General features: G+C 40.3%; 1 protein-coding gene across 1 annotated transcript; it reads left to right on the top strand.

The window, feature by feature from the left end:
- Positions 1 to 10,200: 10,200 nt before the first annotated feature.
- Positions 10,201 to 18,149, top strand: LOC311305328 (heparan sulfate glucosamine 3-O-sulfotransferase 5-like). The gene is made up of 3 exons (XM_084432966.1): positions 10,201 to 10,646; positions 14,969 to 15,099; positions 16,245 to 18,149. The coding sequence occupies exons 1-3, from the start codon at positions 10,539 to 10,541 to the stop codon at positions 17,188 to 17,190; spliced, it is 1,185 nt and encodes a 394-aa protein (XP_084289092.1). The 5' UTR covers positions 10,201 to 10,538; the 3' UTR covers positions 17,191 to 18,149.
- The last annotated feature ends 451 nt before the right edge of the window (positions 18,150 to 18,600 follow it).

Raw genomic sequence — 18,600 nt, 5'->3', positions numbered from 1 at the left:
CTCTGCGCCCAATTCACACCCAGAAAAGAGCATCATGATTCTTCATCGTGGGTTGGGAAACAAGCACTTTCAAAACACATTTCCAAGCAAAGAACTATAGAAATGATCCCTGAAAATATAGACTTAAAGATTTATCGAAACTCAATCTGCATTCCATTCTGCTGCGCCTCTCCTCTAAAATGGTTTTGCGAAGTTGAATTCTGTGGGCTTTAACGTTTACGTGACATTTTAGCACATACATCGGAGCCAAAAGCAGAAAGGACTTCCACAATCTCTTTGAAGCCTACTGTTAAGATATGTGGGATACAAACAACAATCCATAATGTCATGCTTTTTTGAAGCATAGCATGCATTGTAGTTCACTCGTTGGAGCTAAATGTAGAAAATCTTTTAGAAGAAAAGTCACACGCACATTAACAATTCTTTATGTAGACATTTCAGAAACTTGACGTCGGTTTGCGCACTTAGAAAACATGCTAAGGCTGACTTGGAAATGCGAAATGAACCCGTGTCAGGCCCGTTTTTTCCATAAAACCTGATTTCGTATCTGCTGTCTTATCTGAGATACAATACCACATCGCTGCAAACATTTCAAGTTTTTGCAGTGATGTGGTATTGTATCTTGGATGAGACAATGTTGGCTTTATACAACGGACGCTGTGACACGGGCCCCAAGACGAGGAGAGGTTTAAGCTGCCACAAAACACAACCACAAGAGAGACGGGAGCCGGGTTAACAGAAATGATCTTTTATTTAGCCAAGAACTTAGAAATTTAAACTGGAACGTAGGCTCCTCCCGGGCTGTGGTATCCGTGGCGGCTTTGTTCCCTACATCTGTTTCAACGCTAGGCCACCTTAAAGGGGGAAGACAGAACTGAAGAAAGGCAGAAATCATTAAAGAAGATGTTGCAAGTCTATCTCTGTCTTCTTACTCTTCAGCCGGTTTCTCTCTTGGCCAACGTGTGCTTCAGCACCTCATACTGAAGGATTCTGTACTTAGGACCATCTAGCCTTGAGTGAAGCAGAGTTCCCAGTTTTATGGTGACCTCCATTAGGCCATCATTGGCTACAGATGTGGGTGGTTCCAAGTTTGGAGGGTGAGTAGGTGGAAATGCTCATGATTGATGACTTTTCCTTGCTGGGACCTGCTCCATTGGTCCTGGGCTCCTCTTTCCATTATTCGATTGCCACAAGGCATTCCAGAAAAGCTCCTGAAACAATCCACTTTCTCAAAAGGCACAAATGTCTAACAACGCTCAGATCATACCCCTTTCTTCCATATCGACAAAAGCAATACAGAACCTTCATAAACGACACAGAGCTGACGTCCAATGAAAAAGTCACGCACCTGCCAACAAATGCTAAGGGAGGCATTTCTGCAACTTGACATTGATTGCGCTCTTAAAAGACTTGCAATGACTGACCTCGAAATGAGCACGTATCCAGAGCACTTTTTACCATAAAAGCCACTTTCTGCAACTGCTGTCTTACACTACAAACAGTTCTGAATTTCAACAAAGCTTGCTGCATAGGATCTACAGATGCAAAAACAAAAGAATTCCAAACACCACTCAGAACATGCTCCTTTCTTCAATATTGCAAAAAGCAATACAGAACGTTCATCAACAACGCAGAGCTCACAACCAAAATCGCTGCTCTGCGCCCAATTCACACCCAGAAAAGAGCATCATGATTCTTCATCGTGGGTTGGGAGACAAGCACTTTCGAAACACATTTCCAAGCAAAGAACTATAGAAATGATCCCTGAAAATATAGTCTTAACGATTTATCGAAACTCAATCTGCATTCCATTCTGCTGCGCCTCTCCTCTAAAATGGTTTTGCGAAGTTGAATTCTGTGGGCTTTAACGTTTACGTGACATTTGATGACTTTTCCTAGCCGGGACCTGCTCCATTGGTCCTGGGCTCCTCTTTCCATTATTGGATTGCCACAAGGCATTCCAGAAAAGCTCCTGAAACAATCCACTTTCTCAAAAGGCACAAATGTCTAACAACGCTCAGATCATACCCCTTTCTTCCATATCGACAAAAGCAATACAGAACCTTCATAAACGACACAGAGCTGACGTCCAATGAAAAAGTCACGCACCTGCCAACAAATGCTAACGGAGGCATTTCTGCAACTTGACGTTGATTGCGCTCTTAAAAAACTTGCAATGGCTGACCTTGAAATGAGCATGTATCCAGAGCACGTTTTACCATAAAAGCCACTTTCTGCAACTGCTGTCTTACACAACATACAGTCCCACATCACAGCAAACAGTTCTGAATTTCAACAAAGCTTGCTGCATAGAATCTATAGATGCAAAAACAAAAGAACTCCAAAATGAGACTTAAATGCCAAACGCCACTCAGAACATGCTCTTTTCTTCAATATTGCAAAAAGCAATACAGAACGTTCATCAACAACGCAAAGCTCACAGCCAAAGTCGCTGCTCTGCGCCCAATTCACACACAGAAAAGAGCATCATGATTCTTCATCGTGGGGTGGGAGAAAAGCACTTTCAAAACACATTTCCAAGCAAAGAACTATAGAAATGATCTCTGAAAATATAGACTTAAAGATTTATCGAAACTCAATCTGCATTCCATTCTGCTGCGCCTCTCCTCTAAAATGGTTTTGCGAAGTTGAATTCTGTGGGCTTTAACGTTTACGTGACATTTTAGCACATACATCGGAGCCAAAAGCAGAAAGGACTTCCACAATCTCTTTGAAGCCTACTGTTAAGATATGTGGGATACAAACAACAATCCATAATGTCATGCTTTTTTGAAGCATAGCATGCATTGTAGTTCACTCGTTGGAGCTAAATGTAGAAAATCTTTTAGAAGAAAAGTCACACGCACATTAACAATTCTTTATGTAGACATTTCAGAAACTTGACGTCGGTTTGCGCACTTAGAAAACATGCTAAGGCTGACTTGGAAATGCGAAATGAACCCGTGTCAGGCCCGTTTTTTCCATAAAACCTGATTTCGTATCTGCTGTCTTATCTGAGATACAATACCACATCGCTGCAAACATTTCAAGTTTTTGCAGAGATGTGGTATTGTATCTTGGATGAGACAATGTTGGCTTTATACAAAGGACGCTGTGACACGGGCCCCAAGACGAGGAGAGGTTTAAGCTGCCACAAAACACAACCACAAGAGAGACGGGAGCCGGGTTAACAGAAATGATCTTTTATTTAGCCAAGAACTTAGAAATTTAAACTGGAACGTAGGCTCCTCCCGGGCTGTGGTATCCGTGGCGGCTTTGTTCCCTACATCTGTTTCAACGCTAGGCCACCTTCAAGGGGGAAGACAGAACTGAAGAAAGGCAGAAATCATTAAAGAAGATGTTGCAAGTCTATCTCTGTCTTCTTACTCTTCAGCCGGTTTCTCTCTTGGCCAACGTGTGCTTCAGCACCTCATACTGAAGGATTCTGTACTTAGGACCATCTAGCCTTGAGTGAAGCAGAGTTCCCAGTTTTATGGTGACCTCCATTAGGCCATCATTGGCTACAGATGTGGGTGGTTCCAAGTTTGGAGGGTGAGTAGGTGGAAATGCTCATGATTGATGACTTTTCCTAGCCGGGACCTGCTCCATTGGTCCTGGGCTCCTCTTTCCATTATTGGATTGCCACAAGGCATTCCAGAAAAGCTCCTGAAACAATCCACTTTCTCAAAAGGCACAAATGTCTAACAACGCTCAGATCATACCCCTTTCTTCCATATCGACAAAAGCAATACAGAACCTTCATAAACGACACAGAGCTGACGTCCAATGAAAAAGTCACGCACCTGCCAACAAATGCTAAGGGAGGCATTTCTGCAACTTGACGTTGATTGCGCTCTTAAAAAACTTGCAATGACTGACCTCGAAATGAGCACGTATCCAGAGCACTTTTTACCATAAAAGCCACTTTCTGCAACTGCTGTCTTACACAACATACAGTCCCACATCACTACAAACAGTTCTGAATTTCAACAAAGCTTGCTGCATAGGATCTACAGATGCAAAAACAAAAGAATTCCAAACACCACTCAGAACATGCTCCTTTCTTCAATATTGCAAAAAGCAATACAGAACGTTCATCAACAACGCAGAGCTCATAACCAAAGTCGCTGCTCTGCGCCCAATTCACACCCAGAAAAGAGCATCATGATTCTTCATCGTGGGTTGGGAGACAAGCACTTTCGAAACACATTTCCAAGCAAAGAACTATAGAAATGATCCCTGAAAATATAGTCTTAACGATTTATCGAAACTCAATCTGCATTCCATTCTGCTGCGCCTCTCCTCTAAAATGGTTTTGCGAAGTTGAATTCTGTGGGCTTTAACGTTTACGTGACATTTGATGACTTTTCATAGCCGGGACCTGCTCCATTGGTCCTGGGCTCCTCTTTCCATTATTGGATTGCCACAAGGCATTCCAGAAAAGCTCCTGAAACAATCCACTTTCTCAAAAGGCACAAATGTCTAACAACGCTCAGATCATACCCCTTTCTTCCATATCGACAAAAGCAATACAGAATCTTCATAAACGACACAGAGCTGACGTCCAATGAAAAAGTCACCCACCTGCCAACAAATGCTAAGGGAGGCATTTCTGCAACTTGACGTTGATTGCGCTCTTAAAAAAACTTGCAATGGCTGACCTTGAAATGAGCATGTATCCAGAGCACTTTTTACCATAAAAGCCACTTTCTGCAACTGCTGTCTTACACAACATACAGTCCCACATCACAGCAAACAGTTCTGAATTTCAACAAAGCTTGCTGCATAGGATCTATAGATGCAAAAACAAAAGAACTCCAAAATGAGACTTAAATGCCAAACGCCACTCAGAACATGCTCGTTTCTTCAGTATTGCAAAAAGCAATACAGAACGTTCATCAACAACGCAAAGCTCACAACCAAAGTCGCTGCTCTGCGCCCAATTCACACCCAGAAAAGAGCATCATGATTCTTCATCGTGGGGTGGGAGAAAAGCACTTTCAAAACACATTTCCAAGCAAAGAACTATAGAAATGATCCCTGAAAATATAGTCTTAAAGATTTATCGAAACTCAATCTGCATTCCATTCTGCTGCGCCTCTCCTCTAAAATGGTTTTGCGAAGTTGAATTCTGTGGGCTTTAACGTTTACGTGACATTTTAGCACATACATCGGAGCCAAAAGCAGAAAGGACTTCCACAATCTCTTTGAAGCCTACTGTTAAGATATGTGGGATACAAACAACAATCCATAATGTCATGCTTTTTTGAAGCATAGCATGCATTGTAGTTCACTCGTTGGAGCTAAATGTAGAAAATCTTTTAGAAGAAAAGTCACACGCACATTAACAATTCTTTATGTAGACATTTCAGAAACTTGACGTCGGTTTGCGCACTTAGAAAACATGCTAAGGCTGACTTGGAAATGCGAAATGAACCCGTGTCAGGCCCGTTTTTTCCATAAAACCTGATTTCGTATCTGCTGTCTTATCCGAGATACAATACCACATCGCTGCAAACATTTCAAGTTTTTGCAGTGATGTGGTATTGTATCTTGGATGAGACAATGTTGGCTTTATACAAAGGACGCTGTGACACGGGCCCCAAGACGAGGAGAGGTTTAAGCTGCCACAAAACACAACCACAAGAGAGACGGGAGCCGGGTTAACAGAAATTATCTTTTATTTAGCCAAGAACTTAGAAATTTAAACTGGAACGTAGGCTCCTCCCGGGCTGTGGTATCCGTGGCGGCTTTGTTCCCTACATCTGTTTCAACGCTAGGCCACCTTCAAGGGGGAAGACAGAACTGAAGAAAGGCAGAAATCATTAAAGAAGATGTTGCAAGTCTATCTCTGTCTTCTTATTCTTCAGCCGGTTTCTCTCTTGGCCAACGTGTGCTTCAGCACCTCATACTGAAGGATTCTGTACTTAGGACCATCTAGCCTTGAGTGAAGCAGAGTTCCCAGTTTTATGGTGACCTCCATTAGGCCATCATTGGCTACAGATGTGGGTGGTTCCAAGTTTGGAGGGTGAGTAGGTGGAAATGCTCATGATTGATGACTTTTCCTAGCCGGGACCTGCTCCATTGGTCCTGGGCTCCTCTTTCCATTATTGGATTGCCACAAGGCATTCCAGAAAAGCTCCTGAAACAATCCACTTTCTCAAAAGGCACAAATGTCTAACAACACTCAGATCATACCCCTTTCTTCCATATCGACAAAAGCAATACAGAACCTTCATAAACGACACAGAGCTGACGTCCAATGAAAAAGTCACGCACCTGCCAACAAATGCTAAGGGAGGCATTTCTGCAACTTGACGTTGATTGCGCTCTTAAAAAACTTGCAATGGCTGACCTCGAAATGAGCACGTATCCAGAGCACTTTTTACCATAAAAGCCACTTTCTGCAACTGCTGTCTTACACAACATACAGTCCCACATCACTACAAACAGTTCTGAATTTCAACAAAGCTTGCTGCATAGGATCTACAGATGCAAAAACAAAAGAATTCCAAACACCACTCAGAACATGCTCCTTTCTTCAATATTGCAAAAAGCAATACAGAACGTTCATCAACAACGCAGAGCTCACAACCAAAATCGCTGCTCTGCGCCCAATTCACACCCAGAAAAGAGCATCATGATTCTTCATCGTGGGTTGGGAGACAAGCACTTTCGAAACACATTTCCAAGCAAAGAACTATAGAAATGATCCCTGAAAATATAGTCTTAACGATTTATCGAAACTCAATCTGCATTCCATTCTGCTGCGCCTCTCCTCTAAAATGGTTTTGCGAAGTTGAATTCTGTGGGCTTTAACGTTTACGTGACATTTGATGACTTTTCCTAGCCGGGACCTGCTCCATTGGTCCTGGGCTCCTCTTTCCATTATTGGATTGCCACAAGGCATTCCAGAAAAGCTCCTGAAACAATCCACTTTCTCAAAAGGCACAAATGTCTAACAACGCTCAGATCATACCCCTTTCTTCCATATCGACAAAAGCAATACAGAATCTTCATAAACGACACAGAGCTGACGTCCAATGAAAAAGTCACGCACCTGCCAACAAATGCTAACGGAGGCATTTCTGCAACTTGACGTTGATTGCGCTCTTAAAAAACTTGCAATGGCTGACCTTGAAATGAGCATGTATCCAGAGCACTTTTTACCATAAAACCCACTTTTTGCAATTGCTGTCTTACACAACATACAGTCCCACATCACAGCAAACAGTTCTGAATTTCAACAAAGCTTGCTGTATAGGATCTATAGATGCAAAAACAAAAGAACTCCAAAATGAGACTTAAATGCCAAACGCCACTCAGAACATGCTCCTTTCTTCAGTATTGCAAAAAACAATACAGAACGTTCATCAACAACGCAAAGCTCACAACCAAAGTCGCTGCTCTGCGCCCAATTCACACCCAGAAAAGAGCATCATGATTCTTCATCGTGGGTTGGGAGAAAAGCACTTTCAAAACACATTTCCAAGCAAAGAACTATAGAAATGATCTCTGAAAATATAGACTTAAAGATTTATCGAAACTCAATCTGCATTCCATTCTGCTGCGCCTCTCCTCTAAAATGGTTTTGCGAAGTTGAATTCTGTGGGCTTTAACGTTTACGTGACATTTTAGCACATACATCGGAGCCAAAAGCAGAAAGGACTTCCACAATCTCTTTGAAGCCTACTGTTAAGATATGTGGGATACAAACAACAATCCATAATGTCATGCTTTTTTGAAGCATAGCATGCATTGTAGTTCACTCGTTGGAGCTAAATGTAGAAAATCTTTTAGAAGAAAAGTCACACGCACATTAACAATTCTTTATGTAGACATTTCAGAAACTTGACGTCGGTTTGCGCACTTAGAAAACATGCTAAGGCTGACTTGGAAATGCGAAATGAACCCGTGTCAGGCCCGTTTTTTCCATAAAACCTGATTTCGTATCTGCTGTCTTATCTGAGATACAATACCACATCGCTGCAAACATTTCAAGTTTTTGCAGTGATGTGGTATTGTATCTTGGATGAGACAATGTTGGCTTTATACAAAGGACGCTGTGACACGGGCCCCAAGACGAGGAGAGGTTTAAGCTGCCACAAAACACAACCACAAGAGAGACGGGAGCCGGGTTAACAGAAATGATCTTTTATTTAGCCAAGAACTTAGAAATTTAAACTGGAACGTAGGCTCCTCCCGGGCTGTGGTATCCGTGGCGGCTTTGTTCCCTACATCTGTTTCAACGCTAGGCCACCTTCAAGGGGGAAGACAGAACTGAAGAAAGGCAGAAATCATTAAAGAAGATGTTGCAAGTCTATCTCTGTCTTCTTATTCTTCAGCCGGTTTCTCTCTTGGCCAACGTGTGCTTCAGCACCTCATACTGAAGGATTCTGTACTTAGGACCATCTAGCCTTGAGTGAAGCAGAGTTCCCAGTTTTATGGTGACCTCCATTAGGCCATCATTGGCTACAGATGTGGGTGGTTCCAAGTTTGGAGGGTGAGTAGGTGGAAATGCTCATGATTGAAGACTTTTCCTTGCTGGGACCTGCTCCATTGGTCCTGGGCTCCTCTTTCCATTATTCGATTGCCACAAGGCATTCCAGAAAAGCTCCTGAAACAATCCACTTTCTCAAAAGGCACAAATGTCTAACAACGCTCAGATCATACCCCTTTCTTCCATATCGACAAAAGCAATACAGAACCTTCATAAACGACACAGAGCTGACGTCCAATGAAAAAGTCACGCACCTGCCAACAAATGCTAAGGGAGGCATTTCTGCAACTTGACGTTGATTGCGCTCTTAAAAAACTTGCAATGGCTGACCTCGAAATGAGCACGTATCCAGAGCACTTTTTACCATAAAAGCCACTTTCTGCAACTGCTGTCTTACACAACATACAGTCCCACATCACTACAAACAGTTCTGAATTTCAACAAAGCTTGCTGCATAGGATCCACAGATGCAAAAACAAAAGAATTCCAAACACCACTCAGAACATGCTCCTTTCTTCAATATTGCAAAAAGCAATACAGAACGTTCATCAACAACGCAAAGCTCACAACCAAAGTCGCTGCTCTGCGCCCAATTCACACCCAGAAAAGAGCATCATGATTCTTCATCGTGGGTTGGGAGACAAGCACTTTCAAAACACATTTCCAAGCAAAGAACTATAGAAATGATCCCTGAAAATATAGTCTTAAAGATTTATCGAAACTCAATCTGCATTCCATTCTGCTGCGCCTCTCCTCTAAAATGGTTTTGCGAAGTTGAATTCTGTGGGCTTTAACGTTTACGTGACATTTTAGCACATACATCGGAGCCAAAAGCAGAAAGGACTTCCACAATCTCTTTGAAGCCTACTGTTAAGATATGTGGGATACAAACAACAATCCATAATGTCATGCTTTTTTGCAGCATAGCATAGCCTACCCGTGTGTCATGCATTGTAGTTCACTCGTTGGAGCTAAATGTAGAAAATCTTTTAGAAGAAAAGTCACATGCACATTAACAATTCTTTATGTAGACATTTCAGAAACTTGACGTCGGTTTGCGCACTTAGAAAACATGCTAAGGTTGACTGAACCCGTGTCAGGCCCGTTTTTTCCATAAAACCTGATTTTCGTATGTCTTATCCGAGATACAATACCACATCGCTGCAAACATTTCAAGTTTTTGCAGTGATGTGGTATTGTATCCTGGATTAGACAATGTTGGCTTTATACAAAAGACGCTGTGACACGCTGTGATTGGTGACAGATCGATTACTCTGGTCTGCCTCGCTGTCTTGCTGCCGTTTGATTTGCGTCTGTAAGCTCCGTATAGTTTTCCGCTTTGAATCTCTATTTACTATCATTACAATGATTGTAAAAATCGATTTACAGCTCATTGAATATAATGTAGGTGTATTTTCAATATATAAGTAGCCTAAGGCAAATTTCAAACTGTAAGGATAAAGATGTAATGATGAAAAAAAAAAAAAGATTAGTAAGTAGGTTGTTTTGTTAAGTCTGTAAAAAGACTGGGTGATGCAGGTAGTGGAGTGAAGTGTCCTTTGCAATGTTACCTATTTTATTCATTGTTGTAACAAACCTCCGACAGAAGAGGGCGAGATTTCACTAAAAACGGCCAGGTGGCTCTGAGCACAGTCCAGTTGCTCTGAATCAGCTGCTGGGACGCTGCTTTATAACGCATGTTCCCCGACCATCTCCCGACCTCACTCATTTTGCGCCCGGCTTTCAGTTCCTCCCGTGTCACGCGCGCGCAGCAGCGGATCATCGCTCCTCTGTTATTAGCTGATGGACATGGACTTGGACTCAGTGGGTGAACCCAGAACACTCTTCTCTTCAGACACACTCAAAATAAAAGTGTCTTCTAACGAGAACACGTCAGACTCTTACGTTTTTTAATTACTTCTTCTTGGGTCAAGAAAGCGCTGGTGTTTCCTTCACGCGGTCTCGGGGAAGAAATTAGAGGACATCTGGCGCTTGACAAAGAGTAACACAAAATACTTGCTTTCAAAAATGCGTTCACATGTCGAACCTGTCCGAAACACGCGGGATAGTGATGCTGATACTGGAACACACCGAGCCATCATCGTGCTTGCACTGGATAGCCGTGTCCCAAGAACGATACGAACAGGTATTGTTGCATGTTTTCTGGTAAATCAAGCCCATGACTTTTGAACAATCATTGTCAGAGACAGAAAATGGCACTATTCCAAATGAATGAATGTAGTCATATGAATACCATTACATTTGTTGCTTAAAGGATCGGACTACAAGTTCATTGTGTACTTAAATAATTTCAGACACAAAATTATGATTATGCTTTATTTCAAATGCTGCCAAAATGATAATCAATCAAAATTAGATTGTCATATGTACACTGTAAAAATTGCCAGGAATTTACAGGATTAAAGAATAGTATTTTACAATGAATTACTGTAGTCAGAAATTTACTGTGAAATAGATGCACGCCACTGTAAGAAATGTTTTTTTTTTTTTTACCACAGTAGGCCCTAATTGTTTTGAAGTCACCATAATGGAGATTAGTGTTTCATTTGCTTGGGATCTTGGACCATCTGTATGTTCAAATTTCTGATCTAGACAAGTCAGAAGTGTGACAAATGGAAATGTTAAAATGATGACAAGTTAGAATATTAAATATTATAGTTAAACACAATAGTGAAGCAATTGCGGAGATTCATCTTTGAAATATGTGACATCATTTTGCAAACATCACCTAATGATGCACAGACATCAATACTTGACATACAAAACACAACAATTTCAGAGCAGCATTTTCAGAGCAAGAAAAGAATTATTAACCTGGAATATACTGTAAATAATTTCATAACTGGCAGCAGTTTCACCTGTAGTGCGCAGTATGAACACAGTAGGCTGATCATAATTTAAATAGGCACACCGTTAAAAGTTTTAGGGTGAAATTACATTATATTGCAGGTTAATAATTGCATTCATTTCACAGTAAGCTTCTCTTGTATCTAACTGCACTGTGCACTCTGAAATTTTATGTAAAATCTACTGTAGTGGTCGACCAATATAGATTTTTTGATGGCTGACCGATATCTTAGAGAGCAGGGTTGCCGATATAAAGCCAATATACTGTATATATAATATATAATAATATTTAATATATAATAATATAAATAACCTCACACTGATTTACAAAGAGTAAAAACATCAAACACAATTGCTAAAACACAGTTTAGCCTATTTTACATTTTACTTCTGTATTACTTATTACAAATTTTCATATTTACTGCATTGCAGCATGAAAGCATGTCACCGTTGTTGAGATTCATATGCTGATTCTTGAAGGTTTGTGGATTCCTTAATGAAAAATTGTGTATAATGTATTGCAAAATCTATTTTCAGAATGTCTGATCTGTGGAGAGAAAGTTTTGATGATGAATATATTCTATTAATAATAAATAGACCCTTTGGGTCAGGGATAAGATTAGTGACTTTTATGATGCTGACATTTTTTTCACCTGATCATATTTGTTCCCAGCTTTCCTTGCAACAAATGATGTGTTTTTGGTAAACAATGCATGCGTACTCCAAATGACATAGCACTGAGCATGATGCAAATATTTTTTAATTTTGCTTATCCAAAAAACTAACACATCTGGCAAGAAATGTTGTTCTAGCATTAACCTTCCCTAAAATTTTCATAGCCATACTTGTACCACTTAAATCATTGTCCAAAACTCATCCAAGATAACTAACAGTGGTTCTATTTGATATTACACAATCCCCTACCTTGATAGATAAGTTGGGAGCTTTGTTCAGTTTACTTTTCGTCCCAAATAATATGGATTCAGTTTTACCTAAATGCAATAACAGTTTATTATCAGAGAGCCAGTCTCTTACCCTACAAAGCTCCTAATATCACTTGTATTTTGAGAACATCATTGTCGGAAACCAGTAGAGCAGTCATCAGCATATAAAAACAAATTACAGTCACAAACAGCTTGCATGTCATTTAATAAAATCATCACTTAATTAATCACTTTATTATCTCATTAACTTTAGCTCTGATTCAGAGTTACTTTAACAATCTTTAGAGTGGGACCACATGTTCTCTGAGCAGAGTTAATTTAACTCTGGGGATTTTGCTTGACAAAACTTAATCTAGTAGGAATGACAATTTTTTTAGTAGTCTTGACTAAATTAATTTAATTTCATACAACAAGATTACAACAAATCATTTCAAACAAATTAGGTTTTGTTGGAAAAATGTAATTCAATTTCGTGGAAAAGATTTCCTTGAATTGAATTAAGTTCGTTCAACAGCTTAATTTTTTGAGTGTAGATTCCTTTTTAAGAAACTTAACTTGCTCCATGATTAAAGTCAACTTAAATACTTTTGTCCATCTAATGAATAACAGCTAGTCTTTTGAACTCAAAAAAATCTCATCAAGGCAACTATAGAATGTTTAGCCTTTAGTAATGCAAGTAACAACAGTCCTTGTTTTTTAAAACCATGTTTGATTTTCAAAGCTAAAACTTGAGACTAACATTTTATCCATTTTACCTAGGCAAATTACACAAAAAGTTGCAATGAGATGCACATATATACCTCAACCCGCAAATCTCAAACATGGTGACAATCAACAATTGTAATTCAGTAAAAATATGAATTCTGTTTCATATGAAAGCTAAATAACAGTGATTGCAGCAGCATAAATAAAATACCTTTTTTTTTTCTTTTTTTTTGTGATCTGAATGTCTGTATTTTTAAGGAAATTTAGCCGTTTTATAAAAAAAAGTGAAATCATTGTAAAATTTTACTGCATGTATTTTTTTAGACTAGGTTCCACTGCTCTGCCCCCCACAATCCATTACAATGTGCAATCATGTTCGGTATTTGAGATCGACAGTAAGGTACTGGTGAATTTTCATTGTAAATGTACAGCAGTTTTTTTATGCAAGTAGTTCAATCTGTCTTCATTACTCTCGTTGACTGGACTCTTCATCTATAATGCTCAGTGAAATTAGATCAAGAAAATTCTACAGATCGATACTGAGTTGGAGATCAGATTATACAGTGAATAATGATGTGTAACTGGGCTGCGACCCTCAAACACTGTAGTTATATCTGAGACTGGAAGAGTTTGGTTCATGTTGTCGACATGTCGAGAAGGTACAGTTTTCAGCTCTGCGAATCCATTTTGCATTCACTTCAAAAAGATGAAGACTCTCGCTGGAAATGATACTGTAAAACCGATGCCGTTGGCCCATGACTGTGTATCAAGTGCTGAGGACGATCTGGAGCTGAAATTCAGATATGGTAATGAGCGCTATACGTTTCCAAGATACACGGTGGTTTTTGCCCCGTTTGCGTTTGCATTGTTTTACTACATACACAATTATATCATTATATTATTTACAATACACAGCATGGTCTTCAATTATATTTTTAGAGGGAGACAACCCTCAGATGGGGTCCTGACCTGCCCGTGACCTCAATAACACACCTCCCCCCACCAGAGATTTCTGCCTATGTCTGTTTTTTTGTTTCACCCAAAAATGAAAATGCATCATCATTCTTTACTGATCCTCATGTCATTCCAAGCCCATATGATTTTCTTTCTTCTGTTGAAGAAAAGCAGAAAAGTGATACAGCCTTAGATAAAACGAACTACTAAAGAAACTTCTAAAGAAGTTTGCATTGTAAGTGGGAGACTTATATAAAACCTCGTAGATATAAAACCACTGACTGGTTGGATAATGCTTAAGCTACTCTTTGATCCAATCATACGATTTCCTATTAAGTCAGTAAAGAGAATCCCAATATGACGACATGATGTATTCACTGTTATAATGCAATTAGCCATCCACTTCTTTATTATCGATCAGTGGACAGTAGAAAACACCCATGATGGTGTTCACGTTGTAGGAGCAATAGTATCGGTGAACACGCTAGGCTGCATGTCGTTCCTCCTTAAAATATGAAACCAAGGACTATTGTCATGAGATGAGAACCTTATAAGTGAAGCCATGGCAGGTCTTTGTGTTTAGTAGTGTGACTCATCTCTTGTGAACATCAGCTAAGTGCTCCATCAGACACAGAATACCTATTATTTATGAAGAGAGTGTGTGTGTGTGTGTGTGTGTGTGTGTGTGTGTGTGTGTGTGTGTGTGTGTGTGTGTGTGTGTGTGTGTGTGTGTGTGTGTGTGTGTGTTTGAGTGTGTGTTGAGTGGGCATCCTCTGTAATGGCACTGCATTTTATGACTTGTAAGACATGATTTATTGTGTGTTAAAAACATTAAACTCTCTTCCAATGAAATGCTGTTAAGTAATGTGTGTGTTTTTAAGCTAATAAAGATGCAGACTTTAGTTTGATGTAAGTGGGTTCTTAGTCAATGCATAAGTGACAGGAAATGTCTACATGAATAATGTTCATGCATGTATGTGTGTGTGTCTCTATACAGGGTGAGGAAGGCTGTTTGATGGAGGGTGATGGTCTTTCACAGCAGCAGTGGCTGAGGCAGAGGCTTTTACTGGCTAGCCTGGCGCTCGGAAGCCTACTTATACTGGTGGCCAGAGTGGGCACTTTAGATAGGTAATGTAGCAATCATTCACAGAGAAACTCAAATCCCATAAATGCATGTTTATTCAGTAATAGACCCCTTCCTCCTGTGTACTTTTAGAAATTAAACACTTTTCACATTTGTGATTCATCCATTAACAACATGCCACATTTATTTAATGTCTTTAAGTATTTAAGTATTTGGTGCTGTGATGAATTAGTTCATTTTATAGTTCAGAAACAGAAAGCAGGGAAGCTGCTGTGTTTACGGGCATACTGGGGTATTAGCTGCATTTCTGTTGTTCATTAAGCGCCATCTACTGTCAGAGAGTGAATGTGCATTTTTATTCTGCCCATCTCCTTGCCTCATTCATGCTTATCATCTGTCTTGGGCTTGTTTACATCAGAATTCACATTCCTCTTTGACATGTAGTGTTGTACATTTTTACTGGTTTGATGGGGGGAAAAAGCATATTTAAAATACTTTCTAAAAATCGAAATAATTCATAACAAGGAATTATCTTGTAGTGCCCACAATAACAATACTGTACATCTTCATTATTGTGATGTATTGTATTACGTATATCGGCGCAACGGCATAACACTAAAATGATAATCAAAATTTCTATGCAAACTTGCGTTCTTCACGCCAACTTGAACACTTGCCACTGTCACCTTCGGCTTGCTTAGTTGGGGGCACTTAATTTTCAACAATAATATTGATCTGCCTGCATTGACACATTTATATGATAACTGAACTAAGCTGGACGATGTCGATGACATCACTGTTTTCTCCAGAGCAGCTAAATTAATCACAGCTGAATTATAATGCTATTTTCTTCTAGATCTGCTGTACAGCAGAAACACACTTTGTTGCATTATTTTCCTGTTATCTCTGTAAAGCTGCTTTGAAACAATCAGTATTGTAAAAAAGCACTATATAAATAAAGGTGACTTGACTTGAGCCAAATACAGGAAATGCATCATGTAAATAGACAAGTGGTCGAGTGCAAAGACCGCATATTGGTACAGGCCCTGTATAATGAGAGCCATTTGTAAATGAGGAAACATTAGAAGAAGTTACAGAACCAGAATTAATGTGACCTTTATGTAAATGTAAATCTGTTTAATTGAAATGACCTATTGGGACATAAAAATGTTTAATTCTCTCATTGCAGGCTGCAGTTGATCTGCCCCATTAAGGTCAGAATGCCTCCTGCTGGTGTGTCATGGGAGACTCCTTTACATACGTTGCAGCACAAACACACTCATCGTCTCAAGCTGCACAGGACCAACAGCACAAGGGAGAAACTACACATGCACCTCCTCATTAAGCAGCTGCCCAGAGCCATCATCATTGGCGTGAGGAAAGGTGGGACACGTGCGTTGCTGGAGATGCTCAGTCTTCACCCTGATGTTGTCAAGGCCTCCCAGGAGGTCCACTTTTTCGACAATGACCAGAACTACGCTCGCGGCATTGACTGGTACCGCGAAAAGATGCCCTTCTCTTTTCCTCACCAAATAACTATTGAGAAGAGTCCTGCATATTTCATCACTGAGGAGGTGCCTGAGAGGATCTTTAAGATGAATTCCTCCATTAAACTTTTGGTGATTGTGCGTGAGCCCACCACCCGCGCTGTTTCTGACTACACACAGGTCCTGGAAGGGAAAGAGCGCAAGAACAAAATGTATGACAAGTTTGAGGAACTTGTGATTGATACCAACACTTCTGAGGTGAACACAAAGTACAAGGCTGTACGGACAAGCATCTACACCAAGTACCTAGAACACTGGTTAAAGTTCTTCCCTGTGGAGCAATTTCATGTAGTTGATGGAGACCGCCTTATCATAGACCCACTGCCAGAACTTAAGCTTGTTGAGCATTTCTTAAACCTACCCTCGTGGATCAGCCAGTACAATCTGTACTTTAATGCCACACGTGGGTTCTTCTGTCTGCGATATAACTTCATATTTAACAAGTGCCTAGCGGGCAGTAAGGGACGGATCCATCCGGGTGTAGACCCTTCCGTCAAGGAAAAACTGCACCGCTTTTTCCACCCATTTAACCAGAAGTTCTATCAGATCACTGGCAGGACATTCAACTGGCCCAGAGGATTCCAATAACATCTGACTTTAAGACACTTAGCATCATTTTTTCTAAAATATGTTTTTATTATTATTATGCTTTTCTTGCATGGAAATGTGACAAAATGTGACAGAGCATTGCAGTAAAAATGTAAAAATAAGCATTATCATATCGAATATCAAATATTTCATTATTTAAAGGTATTGCGGGGGATTTTCTTTTTCTGGGTGGATCATCAAGACTATTGGTCCTCCTAGTTGTCAATCATTCTGGTGATATGTTTACGTAAGGCCGTCGTACGTGCTCGTCCCTAGGTAGTTTTCGCTTTCTGCGCATGCGCACTTTCGGGTGTATGTGTGTGGTGAGCTACGGTTTCAGCCATTCATTGAAGCTCGCCCGTTCTCACCGGGTTTTTTCGAAATGTCTGAGGGTCGCAAGAGAAAAAGTGTCTACGAATTGTTTGACAAGAAGAGAAAGGCCTCTGAAGAAAGAAACAAGACCAGAGTGTTTTTGGGAGAATATTCCACACGCTGGCGTGCACTAAAAGCACAGGTTGGGCTTCCCACTGATGCCTCAGTCGCGAAGTTTCTACTCGACAGGTAAAGGAAAGTAGGCTTGTATGAGCCATGCCGACAGCAACTTGTAAACAGAGCGTGCACGAGGAGAACTACTGTAGGCTCGTGCATGCTCTCTCATGCACACGTTTAATAGGCGTTCCCCCTTCGGGAGCAGGTAGAGTGTTGCGCATGTGCATTTTTTCAAAAAGTGGAGAGGGCGGTTCTTTTCTAAAATTCGGGAAAATCCTCTGCTATACCTTTAATGAGTTATCACATATCGCATTTTTCTTCAATATCATGCAGCCCTGGTTATCGTCCAGCTTGTTGTTCTATAAAAGGAAATATGATACCTAGTTGAAAATAACACATTCAACTGTTTTCACTATGAATGGGGGAGAGAGACGCCTTAAAATGTCGATAAAGGTTGAGCCAGGAAGAGACTGATGGATCTGAGCGGGCCGCTCTCAGTGTTTTGATGGTGCCTGAGGGGCTCAATGTTGTACACTTTTGTGGGAGATAAACCCATGAATGGCACACTAATAGTCAAGTAGACAACAATAACTTGGGTTAAGAGAATGTATTTTACCAAAAAATCCTTACATACTTAAAGGAGAACTCAGGTCAATATTAACATTGAGCTCATTTTTTTGTATGTACATTTGGAGTGCTGTCAGTACTCCAACGACAAAAATCTGTGTTGCCTACACCGTGTTATCCTCGTTTTAAAATTTGCACCCTGAATCTGACTGCAGTAGATGTGAGATTGTCGAGTTCACGCGCATAGGTTTAGTACCTATGATCACGCGCGTGAACTCGACAATCGACTACTGTGGACTTCGACCGAAAACAGGATGTAAATACAGGTATGTGCGCTGGCTGAATTAACATCAT

Source organism: Rutilus rutilus, assembly GCF_951802725.1.
Source record: "Rutilus rutilus genome assembly, chromosome: 15".
Lineage (NCBI taxonomy): Eukaryota > Metazoa > Chordata > Actinopteri > Cypriniformes > Leuciscidae > Rutilus > Rutilus rutilus.
The sequence above is the reverse complement of the archived record's forward strand: the minus strand, read 5'-3'. Positions and strand labels throughout refer to the sequence as shown.

Excerpts from the sequence above, each read along its gene's own strand:
- LOC311305328 (XM_084432966.1), top strand. The coding sequence starts at position 10,539 with ATGTCGAACCTGTCCGAAACACGCGGGATAGTGATGCTGATACTGGAA. Across the intron at positions 10,647-14,968 it reads CCCAAGAACGATACGAACAG|GGTGAGGAAGGCTGTTTGAT; the intron begins GTATTGTTGCAT and ends GTCTCTATACAG. Across the intron at positions 15,100-16,244 it reads AGAGTGGGCACTTTAGATAG|GCTGCAGTTGATCTGCCCCA; the intron begins GTAATGTAGCAA and ends CTCTCATTGCAG.